Source organism: Anomaloglossus baeobatrachus, chromosome 10, assembly GCF_048569485.1.
Source record: "Anomaloglossus baeobatrachus isolate aAnoBae1 chromosome 10, aAnoBae1.hap1, whole genome shotgun sequence".
In the NCBI taxonomy this organism is placed as follows: domain Eukaryota; kingdom Metazoa; phylum Chordata; class Amphibia; order Anura; family Aromobatidae; genus Anomaloglossus; species Anomaloglossus baeobatrachus.
The window spans coordinates 165054979-165070657 of NC_134362.1; the positions used below are offsets into that span (position 1 = coordinate 165054979).

The 15679-nt window shown below is 52.4% G+C and overlaps 1 protein-coding gene across 1 annotated transcript in view; it reads right to left on the reverse strand.

The window, feature by feature from the left end:
• TSNAXIP1 (translin associated factor X interacting protein 1) overlaps positions 1–15679 on the reverse strand; it is a 152399-nt gene that overhangs the window by 87686 nt on the left and 49034 nt on the right. The window contains exon 6 of the mRNA XM_075326825.1: positions 1723–1919. Within this exon, the coding sequence (XP_075182940.1) occupies positions 1723–1919 (197 nt within the window). The remainder of the gene's footprint in view (positions 1–1722; positions 1920–15679) is intronic.

A 15679-nucleotide genomic window follows, 5' to 3' on the forward strand; every position in this document is an offset into this window, starting at 1 on the left:
TCAGAAGCTTCCTAAGATATGACATCATCATATGGGCTGTCCCATATTGTTTAAAGGCAATAAAAGTAACAAACAAACAAAGAGTAATAAAAATGCCTTAAAACATTCTCTCTCTCTCTCTTTTTAATTATTCTGGCATTTGGCAAATATATAATATTAGTAATGATAATTGCTCTAAGAAGGGAAAGGTTTATTCTGATTTCATGTCAGATAGTGAGAAAAAAAACTAAAAACCTGCAGATGTGTCTTTATAGAGAGTGGAGGGAAAAACCTGCAGATGTGTCTTTATAGAGAGTGGAGGGAAAAACCTGCAGATGTGTCTTTACAGAGAGCGTAGGGAAACTTGTGGTTTCGACTGTATTTCAGCAGCTGATTACAGATAGGACAATGTAGAAATTTAATAGGAAAATTTCAGAATTGTTAAACTTGGGCACTTTGTAGCCTAATTTCTAAAATGCCATTACGTGATCCGTTATTACTTAAGCAAATCCTAAAACCTATATTAATTTGCAGTAACATCCACACTGGGTCACTTGCTAACTGGGACAGGAAAACCTCCAGGGTTATCAACTAGAAGTGAAGGTCTATATACAGTGTCGGGCTGGAGTAGCACAGGTCCACCAGTAACACTGACTGTAGGGGCTAGCTGTTCAGCTCCATGAAACTATTACATTACCCTAATTCACAAATTTACCTCTGCTTCTATATAAAAATAATCTGGGTACTTTGTTGAATGAAATGATTAGATGTCTGTACATCGTGAATCAAATATATTGGGTTAACTGCTGCTCCTGGTGGCTTACTCCTGCAGAGAGTCCCACCAGGGAATTCACCAGCCCTCCAGTGGGCCAGTCTAAGCTTTTCTATGCCCACAACACTTAAGGCCCCATTACAGGCAGGGTTATCGAACAAACGCTACACGCCCCCGTCGTTTGTGCATCAGGGACAAATCGTTGCCCGTGGCGCACAATATCGTTAGGAGCAGTCACACGGAATTACCTGCCTAGCGACGTCGCTGTTGCCGGTGAACCGCCTCCTTTCTAAGGGGGCGGTTCGTGCGGCGTCACAGCGGCGTCACTAAGCGGCCGGCCAATAGAAGCGGAGGGGCGGAGATGAGCGTCCGTAACATCCTGCCCACCTCCTTCTTTCCACATTGCCGGCGGCCGCAGATAAGCTGTAGTTTGTCGTTCCCGAGATGTCACACATAGCGATGTGTGCTGCCTTGGGAACGACGAACAACCTGCGTCCTCAACAATCAACGATTTTTTGAAAAGGAACGACGTGCCAACAATGGACGATTTGGTGAGTATTTTCCATCGTTAACAGCCGCTCGCTGGTGTCACATGCAATGACGTCACTATCGATGCCGGATGTGCGTCACGGAATCCGTGACCCCGGCGATATATCATTAGATATGTCGTTGCATGTAACGGGACCTTTAGACTACCACAACAAATCTTATCCATCCTAAAGTAGCGCCACCTCCCAACGTTCTGACTAGGCCATTTCCCGAAACGCAGAGGCTCAACCATTGGTTTGCTATTACTATATCACCATAAAAGAGCAGTGATTCCTGACAGAGCTCATGGAAGAAAGATGGCACCCGTTCTGAGACACCTCTTTTTTTTTTTCTTCAAAATCTACAACCCATTTTAACATGTCATGTATCTACGTAATTCATCCCAGTAATCCCTCTAATACAGGAAAACAGAAAAAAATTACCTGAGTCTGTAAAGAGAGTTTCTCTTCCTCCAATTGATCAATCAGTTTCAACAGGTTGTACTTCTCCGTTTTTAGAGTTTTTACTTCGAGCCTTTCGTTTTCATAAATTTTTTGAATCTCCTTGTCGCAACGTTCGGATACGGACACGAGCATGGCCTTCAAGGGCTCCAGTGACCGGATCTGTTCTCTCTGGTGAGCTGGGAATTAGCAGTTTATAAGGAAGAATCTAATTATCTCAAGTACTTCTAATCACAATACTGTATTGTCTGACTAATCGGATATCTTACATACTACTGGACCTCAAAGCTGAGTCACTAACAAGTGGAGGGTGCCCCCAACCTAAGAAGCAGCCATCATACACTGTATAGACACCTACTAACTGCATCAGTCTTCAGTTTAGCAACAATATTGGCTCCTTTTGGTTTAAGAAATACCTGTAATTTCATTTTACAGTTCAGACTAAGCTGTTGTGTGTACACAAGAAGAATCACTATTTCTCTCCATGTATCCTGAATTTTCACCAGTTTTCTACCTCTGCAGGCTCCATCTCTGATTAAGGCTATGTGCCCACGCTGCGGAAAATTTGCGGAATTTGCCGCGATTTTTTTTGCGGAAATTCCGCGGACTTCTCAAAAATCCACAGTGCAGCGTGTCCCCAGCCATTTCTATGGAATTTTGGAACTGCTGTGCCCATGCTGCGTTTTTTTCTGCAGTGGAAATAGAGCGGATTTCCCTGCGGAAAAATCTGCAGCATGTCTAATATTCCTGCAGATTTTTACGTGCGATCCTATACTTACCTGCCTTGATTGAAGACACCGGAGTCACTTCCTCTTGTGCAGAGGAGCCTGGTGGAGCCAGGAGTGGGCAGCAGGAGGTGGGCAGGGCCTGCACAAGATGTGGTCATGTAACCGCCAGAGCTAGTTCAGGCCCACCCACCTTCTCCTGCAAAGTGCAGACAGACATGGCCAGAAAGTGAAGTGCGGCGTGATGGAGGCAAGTATGAACTCACCGATCACTCCAGCACTTGTTCTGCATTTGTGCTGCCCCAGTAGCAGTCGGACTGCTCGGATCCGTGGTTGCTGTGGCTAGAGGGTCTCCGGACCCGGGGGCATGCGGCCACTTCAAATGTAAGGGGATATTTAGAGGGGATGAATGTTCGTGACGCCACCTGTGGGTTGTGGTAAAGGGGAGTACCGCCGCTGCCGATGGGAGTACTGGGGCAGATGGTGTGGGACAGCCAGATGTCAGTCCCTCCGCAAGTAGGGAAGGCCCCGGATAGTGGGGATTTGGTGAACGGGTAGTTTGCTTGGCCTTGGGAAGCAGGGTGCAGGGGTCAGATTACTCACTTGTCGCGCTCCCCGGGTCCCCTGCTCTGCTCCCCGGCTCACCTGCCACGCTCCCCGGCTTCCCTGCGTCGCTCCCCGGTTCCTCTGTCCGGCGTCCGCCGCTCCCCGGTCTCCAGCCTCCATTGCCTGCGGTTCCCAGGCGTCCAGGTCCCCGCTCCCGGCGCCCGTCGGCTTTTCAGCCCCAGCCCGGCTCTCCTGCTTCCTCCTCACCGCTCCCTGCCCTGGCTTCTGGCACCCGGGCCTCGCGCATGCGCATTAGGGCGCGCGCGCGGTCATTGACCCTTTCTTAAAGGGCCAGCGTCCACTGACAGGAAATTGAGCACACAGGTACAGGGTATAAAGGGGTTAGTGTCCAAGTGGGCGGGGCCTGTTCTTCGTGTTTTCCCAAGCTAGGAGTCAGGTCTCCTTGTGTTCCTGTGAGATACTCACCTCTCTCTCTTCTAGAGCCGATCCTGCCTCGCCATCCGGTCCTGCCGAATCCCGAACCCCGAACGCTGACCATCTGCCATCCTGACAGTCCGTTCCATCCCTGATCCCTGTGGTGACCCGTCCTCTCGCTCCATCGGTTCCGGACTCCGCCTGACAACATCTCGGCTTCCGAACCTGAGCTCCGTCACCTGGACTACCATCAGTGACTCCGTGGTCCCAGGGACTTCTCCATTCTACGCTTGTGTACGGACTGTCCTGCTACCCGTAGTGCTCCGGCTACCGAACCCCTTACCTTCATCAAGGAGTTCGGCCCAGTGGATCCACCTCCTGGGTCTGCTCGTCCATCTGGCCCTAACAGTAAGAACAGGCCATGGATCCCGCCGAAGCACTAGCGGCCTTGCATGAGGAACTCCAACGCCAGCGTGAGACCCAGACCCGCATGCTGAACTTTATGACTTCTGTGGACGCCCGCTTGAACACGCTACAAGCGTCGGTTACATCTTCAGCATCTCGGGCTTCCACTAGACAATCCACGGCTCCAGCTCCCGTGGCAGCCTCCTCGGATGCTTCCAGGCTTCGTTTGGCCTCACCACCCCGGTAGCCGGAGATCCCAAGACCTGCAGGGGATTCATAAACCAATGCTCCCTCCATTTCACGCAGCTGCCGCATTTGTTTGCCTCCGACCAAGCCAAGGTCGCCTTCATAATGTCTCATCTAGAGGGCGAGGCACTGGCGTGGATGAACCCCTTGTGGGAGAAGGAGGACCCTATGACCACGAACATCCAGGAGTTCCTGCAGGCATTTCGTGGCACCTTTGACGAGCCCGGACGCGCCTCTGCGTCTGCCTCATCTCTTCTCCGGTTACGTCAGGGGACTCTGACGGTGGGTCAATATGCCATCCGTTTTCGCACCATGGCTTCGGAACTCGGGTGGAACAACGAGGCTCTAACCGCCGCCTTCTGGGAAGGACTCTCGGGTCGAATTAAAGATGAGCTGGCTGGTCGTGACGTACCGTCCACCCTGGATGCCCTGATTACCCTAGCGACTCGAGTGGACATTCGCTTTCAGGAGCGATCCAAAGAGGTGTCCCGTGAGAGACGTCCGGTACGGCATTCCTCTCCTCCGCAGAAGCCCGCCGTACTTCAGTCAACGGCATCTGGTGTCTCCGTCCACGAGCCCATGCAAATCGACCGTGTGCGGCAGTCTGAACAACGCCGAGCAGAGCGGCTCGCCAAGGGCCTCTGCTTCTACTGCGGAGAGGGCACACACCTTCTACGCTCCTGTCCAGAGAGGCCGGGAAACTCCAAAGCCTAGGGTTGGTAGGAGAGGCCACCCTAGGTGCTGGGACTCTCTCAGACCCGGTTACGTGGACTGTTCAAGTGACAACGGGAGAGATGCGGTTCACGGCCGAGGCGTACCTCGATTCTGGGGCAGCAGGCAATTTCATCCAGCAGGCCACGGTGGACAAGTACCAGGTGCCTGTTACTCCACTCGACAAACCCCTCGTGATAGCCTCTGTGGATGGGAGACCCCTATCTGACACCATCTCGTGGATCACCAGGCCGGTGGAACTGCGTATCGGTGCCCTGCACACTGAGAACATCGCTCTCTATGTCCTCCCACACATGTCCCATCAAATCCTGCTGGGACTCCCCTGGTTACGGACACACGAACCGTCAGTCAGCTGGGGCACTGGTGAAATCACCCGATGGGGCTCTTCTTGCCATGAGAACTGTCTGAAGATCATACAACCCATCCGACGACCTCCGGTTCCAGAGTCCCTACCGGGACTGCCCTCGGCCTATTGGTCCTTCGCGGACGTCTTTGACAAAAAGGAATCAGAGGTACTTCCGCCACATCGTCCTTACGATTGTGCCATCGACCTGCTCCCGGGAACTACACCACCTCGAGGACGGATATATCCGCTGTCTCCTGCCGAAACAAGGGCCATGTCTACTTACATTACTGAGAGCCTGGCAAAGGGATTCATTCGGAGATCCTCCTCTCCTGCTGGAGCAGGCTTCTTCTTCGTTAAGAAGAAAGAAGGTGACCTACGCCCATGCATAGACTACCGCGGATTGAACCAAATCACCGTGAAAAACAAGTACCCCCTGCCGCTCATCCCCGAATTGTTTGATCGGCTTAGAGGAGCTCGTGTGTTTACCAAGTTGGATCTTCGGGGTGCCTACAACCTGGTCCGCATCCGCTCTGGGGACGAATGGAAGACCGCGTTCAATACTCGCGATGGGCACTATGAATACTGTGTGATGCTCTTCGGCCTGTGTAACGCACCAGCAGTCTTCCAGGAATTGGTGAACGACGTGTTTCGGGACCTTCTCTACGTCTGTGTGGTGGTGTATCTTGATGACATCCTGGTCTTTTCTCCGGACCTCCAGACCCACAGAGAGAACGTACAGCTGGTACTACGACGACTGAGGGAGAATCGTCTGTATGCCAAGTACGAGAAGTGCGTCTTCAAGCAGTCTTCTCTTCCCTTCCTGGGTTACGTCATCTCCGATACCGGACTGCAGATGGATCCGAAGAAGGTCTCTTCCATTCTCAACTGGCCTCCTCCTTCTGGACTAAAGGCAATCCAACGCTTTCTGGGATTCGCCAACTATTACCGCCAGTTCATCCCTCACTTCTCGGCTCTGACTGCTCCTCTCTCCGCCTTGACCAAGAAGGGGGCTAATCCAAAGGACTGGTCACCTGCGGCCGACGCCGCGTTTGGCTCTCTGAAGCGGGCATTTGCCTCCTCTCCTGTGCTCCACCGTCCGGAGTTAAACCGACAGTTCACCTTGGAGGTGGATGCCTCCTCCTCGGGAGCCGGAGCAGTACTCATGCAGAAGTCCTCCTCCGGGAAGATGGTGACTTGCGGTTTCTTCTCCAAGAGCTTCTCAGCGCCTGAACGCAACTACACCATCGGTGACCGAGAGCTATTGGCAGTCAAACTGGCTCTGGAGGAATGGCGCTACCTTCTGGAAGTAGCAGTGTACCCCGTTATTATTTACACGGACCACAAGAACCTGGAATACCTGCGGTCTGCTCAACGACTGAACCCACGGCAAGCCAGGTGGTCCTTGTTCTTTGCCAGATTCGACTTCCAGCTCCATTTCCGACCCGCGGACAAAAATGTACGCGCACATGCCTTGTCCAGGTCATTCATGCCCATGGAGCAGGAGGAGGAGACATCCCAGCCCATCATCTGCCCTAGTAAAATCATTCCGGTGGCTCCAGTCACCCTGGCCCAGATACCGCCCGGGAAGACCTATGTCTCTGAGACTGACAGGCAAAAAGTATTACACTGGGGCCATGCCTCGAAAATAGCCGGTCATGCTGGTCAGAAGAGAACATGGAGTACGATTGTACGTCATTACTGGTGGCCATCCCTTCGGACGGATGTCGCTTCTTTTGTCTCAGCCTGCCCCTCCTGTGCCAGGAACAAGACGCCCAAACACCTGCCATATGGCCATCTCCTGCCTCTGCCTATACCCTCAGTTCCGTGGCAACACATTGCGATGGACTTTATTACGGACTTGCCACTGTCCTCCGGACACACAGTACTATGGGTCGTGGTGGATCGGTTCTCTAAAATGGCTCATTTCGTCCCTATGGCTGGACTGCCCTCTGCCCAGGAACTCGCTGACGCCTATATACGACACATCTTCCGCTTGCATGGCTTTCCATCACACATTGTGTCCGACAGAGGAACTCAGTTCACCTCCAGCTTTTGGAGGGCTCTCTGCAAACATCTGGGAGTGACTCTGGACTTTTCTTCAGCCTACCATCCTCAGTCAAACGGCCAAGTGGAACGGGTCAATCAGATCTTGACCTCCTTCTTACGTCACTACGTCAACGCCCATCATGACGACTGGTCCACGCTTCTTCCTTGGGCTGAATTCTCCCATAACCACCACGTCAGTGAGTCCTCCTCCAGCTCTCCCTTCCATGTCGTTTACGGACTTCAGCCTTCCGTCCCATTGCCTGTATCCTCTTCCTCGGATGTCCCTGCTGCTGATGCTGTAGCCCGCGACTTTGCAACGATTTGGGACTCTGTCAAGGCGTCCCTTGGACGTGCTTCCCTGCGGATGAAGAGACACGCAGACAAAAGGCGTCTGGACCCTCCGTGTTTCTCTCCAGGAGATCTCGTCTGGCTTGCCTCCAAGTACGTCCGATTGAAGCTACCCTCCTACAAGCTGGGACCTCGCTACATCGGGCCGTTTAAAATCCTCAGCAAGATCAATGAGGTCTCCTACAAGCTGCAGCTCCCGGCCACGATGAGGATACCCAACTCCTTCCACGTCTCCCTGCTCAAGCCGGTTGTCCTTGGTCCCTTCTCCGCTGCTGCCAGTTCGGCTCCCCCTCCTATTGCCGATGACGACATCTATGCGGTAAGGGATATCGTGGCCATGAAAACCGTACGGGGCCGACAGTTCTTCCTGGTGGACTGGGCTGGGTATGGTCCTGAGGATAGGTCCTGGGAGCCCCGGGAGAACGTGGGTACTCCTCTGATCCGTGCCTTCCTGTCCCGGTTGCGGGGAGGAGGGCGTGGGTGGGGGGGGTACTGTCGCGCTCCCGGGGTCCCCTGCTCTGCTCCCCGGCTCACCTGCCACGCTCCCCGGCTTCCCTGCGTCGCTCCCCGGTTCCTCTGTCCGGCGTCCGCCGCTCCCCGGTCTCCAGCCTCCATTGCCTGCGGTTCCCAGGCGTCCAGGTCCCCGCTCCCGGCGCCCGTCGGCTTCTCAGCCCCAGCCCGGCTCTCCTGCTTCCTCCTCACCGCTCCCTGCCCTGGCTTCTGGCACCCGGGCCTCGCGCATGCGCATTAGGGCGCGCGCGCGGTCATTGACCCTTTCTTAAAGGGCCAGCGTCCACTGACAGGAAATTGAGCACACAGGTACAGGGTATAAAGGGGTTAGTGTCCAAGTGGGCGGGGCCTGTTCTTCGTGTTTTCCCAAGCTAGGAGTCAGGTCTCCTTGTGTTCCTGTGAGATACTCACCTCTCTCTCTTCTAGAGCCGATCCTGCCTCGCCATCCGGTCCTGCCGAATCCCGAACCCCGAACGCTGACCACCTGCCATCCTGACAGTCCGTTCCATCTCTGATCCCTGTGGTGACCCGTCCTCTCGCTCCATCGGTTCCGGACTCCACCTGACAACATCTCGGCTTCCGAACCTGAGCTCCGTCACCTGGACTACCATCAGTGACTCCGTGGTCCCAGGGACTTCTCCATTCTACGCTTGTGTACGGACTGTCCTGCTACCCGTAGTGCTCCGGCTACTGAACCCCTTACCTTCATCAAGGAGTTCGGCCCAGTGGATCCACCTCCTGGGTCTGCCCGTCCATCTGGCCCTAACATCACTGCGGTAGTTGTGCTGCTGGATCAGGTGGTTTAAGCAGACACTCACACAGATGGTAAACCAAAGTCTCTAGGCACCGCAGTCTCTACAGGGGAAGCCTGTCCAGGTCCCGCTCCCACCAGTGTCACTTGGTAAGTCCGGAGCCCTGCCTCCAATCTCTGAGCTCTTGGGGAAAGTTCTTAAGGAGACTATCCTCCACAGGTTAATTATCAGGTTGCGTGAAGCTACTCCTCGATCTAGGGTCCAGTTCCCCGCCGTGCTCGGTACTGGTAAGGTGGCTGGGCTTTCTGGTGCCAACAGTCCTCCTAGACTGTGTCTGTTACACTCCTGTCCAGTGTTCCTAATACCGGTCCCCGACTCCTGTAATCCTTGACCACCGTTTGCGACCCAACCTGTCGCCTCTCCCTGGGAGCTCCAACTCCCCAGCTCCTCACTGTCTGAGGGCTAACTATCAACTCCTCGTCTCCCCTCCCACCAGTCTGCCTGACCCCTAGGTGGGCAGCCGTGCTCCAACTTGACCAACCCACTGGTGTGTCTGTCCAGCCCTCTTGTGAGGTGTGGTTGGGATTTGTAGTGTGGATGTCAGTGACACTGTTGATGGGAACCTGGAACCATGGGATAGGTCCTGCACCCTGGTTGAGGATTGCAGTACCCTGTGGCACCCTGATATATTCAGGGGCACCACACATTGAGGATGCAGTGCTGAAGCCATGGTACTGTATCCTCAATGCAGAATGGCCGCAGCATATCCGCAGGACATTCCGCTATACATCCTCAGCACAAAACTGACAAAGTTGTGCTGCAGTTTTCTGGGAGCTCCAGCGGATATATCCACAGGACACTTTCCCTGTGGGCACATAGCCTTACAGCTGTCTCTGAGCTGGTGAGTGGAGACTGGCTGTTATGATGTCTCCTATATACAGCACACACAAATACAGTCATAGTCAAAAGTGTTGGCACTCTTGAAATTGTTCCACAACATGAAGTATTTTTATTATACACATGTTTATTTCCTTGGTGTGTATTGGAACATGTCGAGAAAAAGGCAAATTGGATATAATTTCACACAAAACTCCAAAGATGGTCCAAACAAAATTGTTGTCCCCCTCAACTTAATATCTGGTTGCACGCTCTTTGAAATAAATAACTGCAATCAATCCCTTCCTATAACCGTCCACAAGCTTCTTACTCCTGTCAGCTGGATTTTTGGACTCTTCTTTATAATTTGCTTCAGGTCTCTCATATGTGAAGGCGTCTTCTCCCAACAGCAATTTTATGATCTATCCACAGGTATCAATAGGATTTAGGCGGGCTTTGCACACTACGACATCGCAGGTGCGATGTCGGTGGGGTCATGTCGAAAGTGACGCACTTCCTGCGTCGCTCTTGACATTGTAGTGTGTAAATCCTAGATGATACGATTAACGAGTGCAAAAGCGTCGCAATCGTATCATCGGTGTAGCGTCGGCGAATTCCATAATTACGCTGACGCGACAGTCCGATGTTGTTCCTCGCTCCTGCAGCAGCACACATCTCTGTGTGTGAAGTCGCAGGAGTGAGGAACATCTCCTACCTGTGTCACCGCGGCTCCCGTCAGCTATGCGGAAGGAATGAGGTGGGCGGGATGTTTACATCCCGCTCATCTCCGCCCCTCCACTCCTATTGGCCGCCTGCCGTGTGACGTCGCTATGACGCCACACGACCCGCCCCCTTAATAAGGAGGCGGGTCGCCGGTCAGAGCGACGTCGCAGGTCAGGTGAGTGCATGTGAAGCTGCCGTAGCGATAATGTTCGCTACGGCAGCTATCACCATGATATCGCAGCTGCGACGGGGGAGGGGAATATCGCGCTCGGCATCGTAGCAACTGCTTGCGATGTCGTAGTGTGCAAAGTACCCCTTAGATCCAGACTAATTGCTGCCACTTCAGAACTCTCCAGCGCTTTGTTTCCATCCATTTCTGGGGGCTTCTTGAGTTTGCTAGACTATGACCTAGGACGCACATCTAGCTTTCTGACACTGGGCACTACATTGCCACCCAAAATCCTTTGATAAGCTTCACATTTCATGATGCCTTGCACACAGTCAAGACATCCAGTGCTAGAGGCAGCAAAAGAACTCTAAACCATCTTTGAACCTCCACTATGTTTGACAGTAGGTACTGTGGTCTTTACTTTGCAGGCCTCATTACATTTTCTATAAACAGTAGAATGCTGTGCTTTACCAAAAAGCTCTATCTTAAGGGTACTTTACACGCTGCGATATTGGTACCGATATCGCTAGTGTGCCGCCCCCGTGCCAGCAGCCGGCGCTGCTCGGGTCCAAGCCTTCTGGGGTGGTGGCACGGGGTCTCCGGACCCGGGGTCTCGCGGACACGCCGAATAAATGGGGGGGACGTAGATGTACGGGCTAGGCCGTAGTAAGTTCGTGACACCACTCACGGTGTGTGGTGAGGTGGGACACCACCGCTGCTGTTGTGTTGTGCACGGGGGAGATGTTATGGCAGCAAGTTGTTAACCCCTCCGTGGGGACCCGGTGCCTCAGTGCAGGGTATAGCGACCGCAGGGAGTGTTTGTCTACTCACAGTTAATAAACCACGCAAGTATCTGGTAAACCAAGATGATGGTGGCCGGTGCCGCGGCTGGTTGCATTCAGGTCCCCCCCACCCGGCTGGTGGTCTCTATCCTTTTCCTGTGCACTGTTTGTGTAAGGTGGACTTCCTAGTCTGAAACTCAGGAGTCCGCTCCCGGCTGGATGTGGCCTAAAGAGCCGTGCCCGCAAACGCTGACCCGTGGGATCTATGGGCCCTGGCAGTGACCTCCTATCCCTATTTGTGCTATGGTTTCTGGGTCGGTTCCCCGTGTTGGTACCGGCGGGCTACAACCCTGTCCCGGTCAACCTCGGTTCTGCCGAGCCGTCTTCCCATCTCCTGCTGATGGAGACCACCGTCTGCCTCCTAGCCAGTGGCACCAGGGCTCCTACCCTGGTACCGTTCAACTTGAACTTTCCTGCTGGAGTTACACTTAGCTCCAGCCCACACTCCTCTCCAAACTGAACTTCAGCCTAATCTGGTTGTTTTCCCGCGCCGGGCTGTCTAGACCCCTGGGTGGGCGTGTCCCAACTGCCTGGTCACGCCCACTGGTGTGTCTATCTTTCCCTAAGGAGGGGTGACTAGGGTTTCTGGTTTGCTGTGTGTTTCCTAGTGAGGGAAGTTGTTATGCGGGGCCTATTTGTGACTACCTGGTTTTGCCAGGGCATCACACTAGCGAGCGTACCCGCCCCTGTCGGTTGTGCGTCACGGGCAAATCACTGCCCGTGGCGCACAACATCACTAACACCCGTCACACGGACTTACCTTCCCTGCGACGTCGCTGTTGCCGTCGATCCGCCTCCTTTCTAAGGGGGCGGTTCGTGCGGCGTCACAGCGACGTCACACGGCAGCCGTTCAATAGCAGAGGAGGGGCGGAGATGTGCGGCTGAAACATGCTGCCCACCTCCTTCCTTCCTCATTGCCGGTGGACGCAGGTAGGAGATGTTCGTCGCTCCTGTGGTGTCACACACAACATCGCTAGTGCCCAAACAGCGATATATGGTGTTTGAACGACCTCTCCAAACCCAACGATTTTTACCCCTTTTGCGATCGTTGAAGGTCGCTCGTATGTGTCACACGCTGCAATGTCGCTAACGGCGCTGGATGTGCGTCACAAACACCGTGACCCCGACGATAAATCGTTAGCGATGTCGCAGCGTGTAAAGTACCCTTTAGTCTCATCTGTCTACAAGACTCTTTCACAGAAGGATTTTGGTTACTCACCTACATTTTGGAGAACTACAGTCCAGCTTTTTATGTCTCTGTGTCAGCAGTGGGGTCCTCCTGGGTCTCGTCCATAGTGTTTCATTTAATTCAAATGTGGACAGAGAGTTTGCGCTGACACTGATGCACCCTAAACCTGCAGGACAGCTTGAATTTCTTTGGAACTTGATTGGGGCTTATCCAACATCTGGACTATCCTGCGTTGCAATCTTTCATCAATTTTTCTCTGCCATCCATATCCAGGGAGATTAGCTATTGGGCCATGGGTTGTAAACGTCTTGATTATGTTGAACACCTTGTTGATAATTTTCCTCAATTTTGGTTTTCAAATCCTCAGACAGTTCTCTTCTCTCTCTGTTCTCCATGCTTAGTGTGGCACACACACACAATGCAAATATTGAGTCAACTTCTCCCCGTTTTATCTGGTTTCAGGTGTGATCTTCATATTGCCCACACCTGTTACTTGCCACAGGTGAGTTTGAACGAGCATCACATGCATGAAACAATGTTGTTTACCCACAGTTTTGAAAAGGTGTCAACAATTTTATCTTGCCCATTTTTGGAGTTCTTTATGTTGAGCCCTGTGTAACCCTGACCACACCACTAATTGGGAGCTTTCTGTGTACACTGTACATTCATAGAAAGCTGCTAATTAGAGATGGAGGTGGAGGCTAATATATACATTACGATAAAGATCTTGCTAATAATTCCCACAGGATCTTCTGGAGAACATCAGAATAGCAAATGGATTGCTAAATCTCTAATGAGGCAGAAGAAACATGAGGGGCCCAGAGGAGCACTGATGTATACAGTAATCACTTTACACTGGCGTAAGGACCAAGAGAGGACGCAGCGGTAAATGAGGGGAAATTGTGTGATTGTATAGATCGTTTACAAAGAGTAATGCCCCCCACACAGTGTGATACTCCCCCAGTAACCCTCACATGACCAAGGTGATTGCTCCTGAGGAAGGAGTTTATCTCCAAAACGCATAGGATAAAATCACTATCCAGGATCCTAGCGGAAGTTTTCTTCTTACAACAGTGTGGTGCTAACCCTTTTTTCTCCACTGAAGCATTGTTTGCATCTCTGGGGCTGCTGTAGACGTTTCATGCTATAACAGTGGTTGTGTCTGTCCCTTCTAGGTAAGCAAGTCTTCGCTCATTACCTTTTACTTGTCCCATGGATATAGCCCTATTGCGCTTTTGGGTCTCTCATATATCTAACCATGATAGTCCCGAAAGCTCTGCAACATAGCATGATGTCCCCACTGCCCCCCAACACATTATGATGGTCCCGAAAGCCCTCCTACAAAGCATGATGCAAAAAAAGCCCTGCCAACACATCAGGATGGTCCTGAAAGCCCTCCAACAAAGAATAATGTCCCCGGAAGCCCCCCAACACATTCTGATGGTTCCAAAATCCTTACCACAGAACATGATGCCCCCATAATACATTATGATGGTCCCAAAAGCCCTCCCACACAGCATGATGCCTCCACAGCTCCCCAAACACATTATGATGCTCCTAAAAGCCCTCCAACACAGCATGATGCCTCTGCATCCCCCCCTACACATTTAGATGGTCCTGAAATCCTTCCCACAGAACATGACGCCCCCACAGCCCCCCAACATATGATGGTCCATTATGATGGACATGAAAGCCCTCCCATACAGCATGATGCCCCGAAACCCCCCCCAACACATTATCATGGTTTAGAAAGCCCTATCACACAGCATGATACCTCCACAACCTCTCCAATACATTGTGATGGTCCTGAAAGCCCTCCCACACAAAATGATGCCTCCACAACCCACCAATACATTATGATGGTGCCGAAATCCTTCCCACACAGCATGATACCACCATAGCCCCACATCACATGATGGCCCAAAAGCCCTCCCACACATCATGATGCCACCATAGCCCCACATCACATTATGATGGTTCCAAAAGCCCTCCCACACAGCATGATGGCACCATAGCCCCACATCCCATTATGATGGTTCCAAAAGCCCTCCCACACAGCATGATGCCACCATAGCCCCACATCACATTATGATGGTTCCAAAAGCCCTCCCACACAGCATGATGGCACCATAGCCCCACATCCCATTATGATGGTCCCAAAAGCCCTCCCACACAGCATGATGGCACCATAGCCCCACATCCCATTATGATGGTCCTGAAAGCCCTCCAACAAAGCATGATTTCCCCATAGCACCCCAAAAGATAATGATGATTTAGCCCATACATTATGGAAGGAGGAAGAGAGAAACAGTCTGAACCAATGGTAAGACAGGAGGCGTGTCTCAGACTACCTCAGAATACCTATTGGTGCTGTTGTCTAAGGTCACAGCTCTGCCCTGAGCTAAAAAGCCAAGAAAATAAATAGCAGATGTGCATCCCCTATATATAGTGATTGGCACAACAGTTTTAACCTCATGACTGGACAGTAAAGTATTAGAAAAGAAAATCCTAGTGATAAAAACAGATTGGCTTGGGGTAAGGGGTGCTTCACACACAGCGAGCTCGCTGCTGAGATCGCTGCTGAGTCACGCTTTTTGTGACGCAGCAGTGACCTCATTAGCGATCTCGCTGTGTGTGACAATGAGCAGCGATCTGGCCCCTGCTGCGAGATCGCTGCTCGTTACACACAGCCCTGGTTCGTTTTCTTCAAAGGCGCTCTCCCACTGTGACACACAGATCGCTGTGTGTGACAGTGAGAGAGCGACGAAATGAAGCGAGCAGGGAGCAGGAGCCGGCATCTGGCAGCTGCGGTAAGCTGTAATCAGGGTAAACATCGGGTAACCAAGGTGGTTACCCGATATTTACCTTAGTTACCAGCCTCTGCAGCTCTCACGCTGCCTGTGCTGCCGGCTCCGGCTCTCTGCACATGTAGCTGCATTACACATCGGGTTAATTAACCCGATGTGTACTGTAGCTAGGAGAGCAAAGCTAAGCGGTGTGCGCTGGTAACTAATGTAAACATCGGGTAACCATACCCGATGTTTACCTT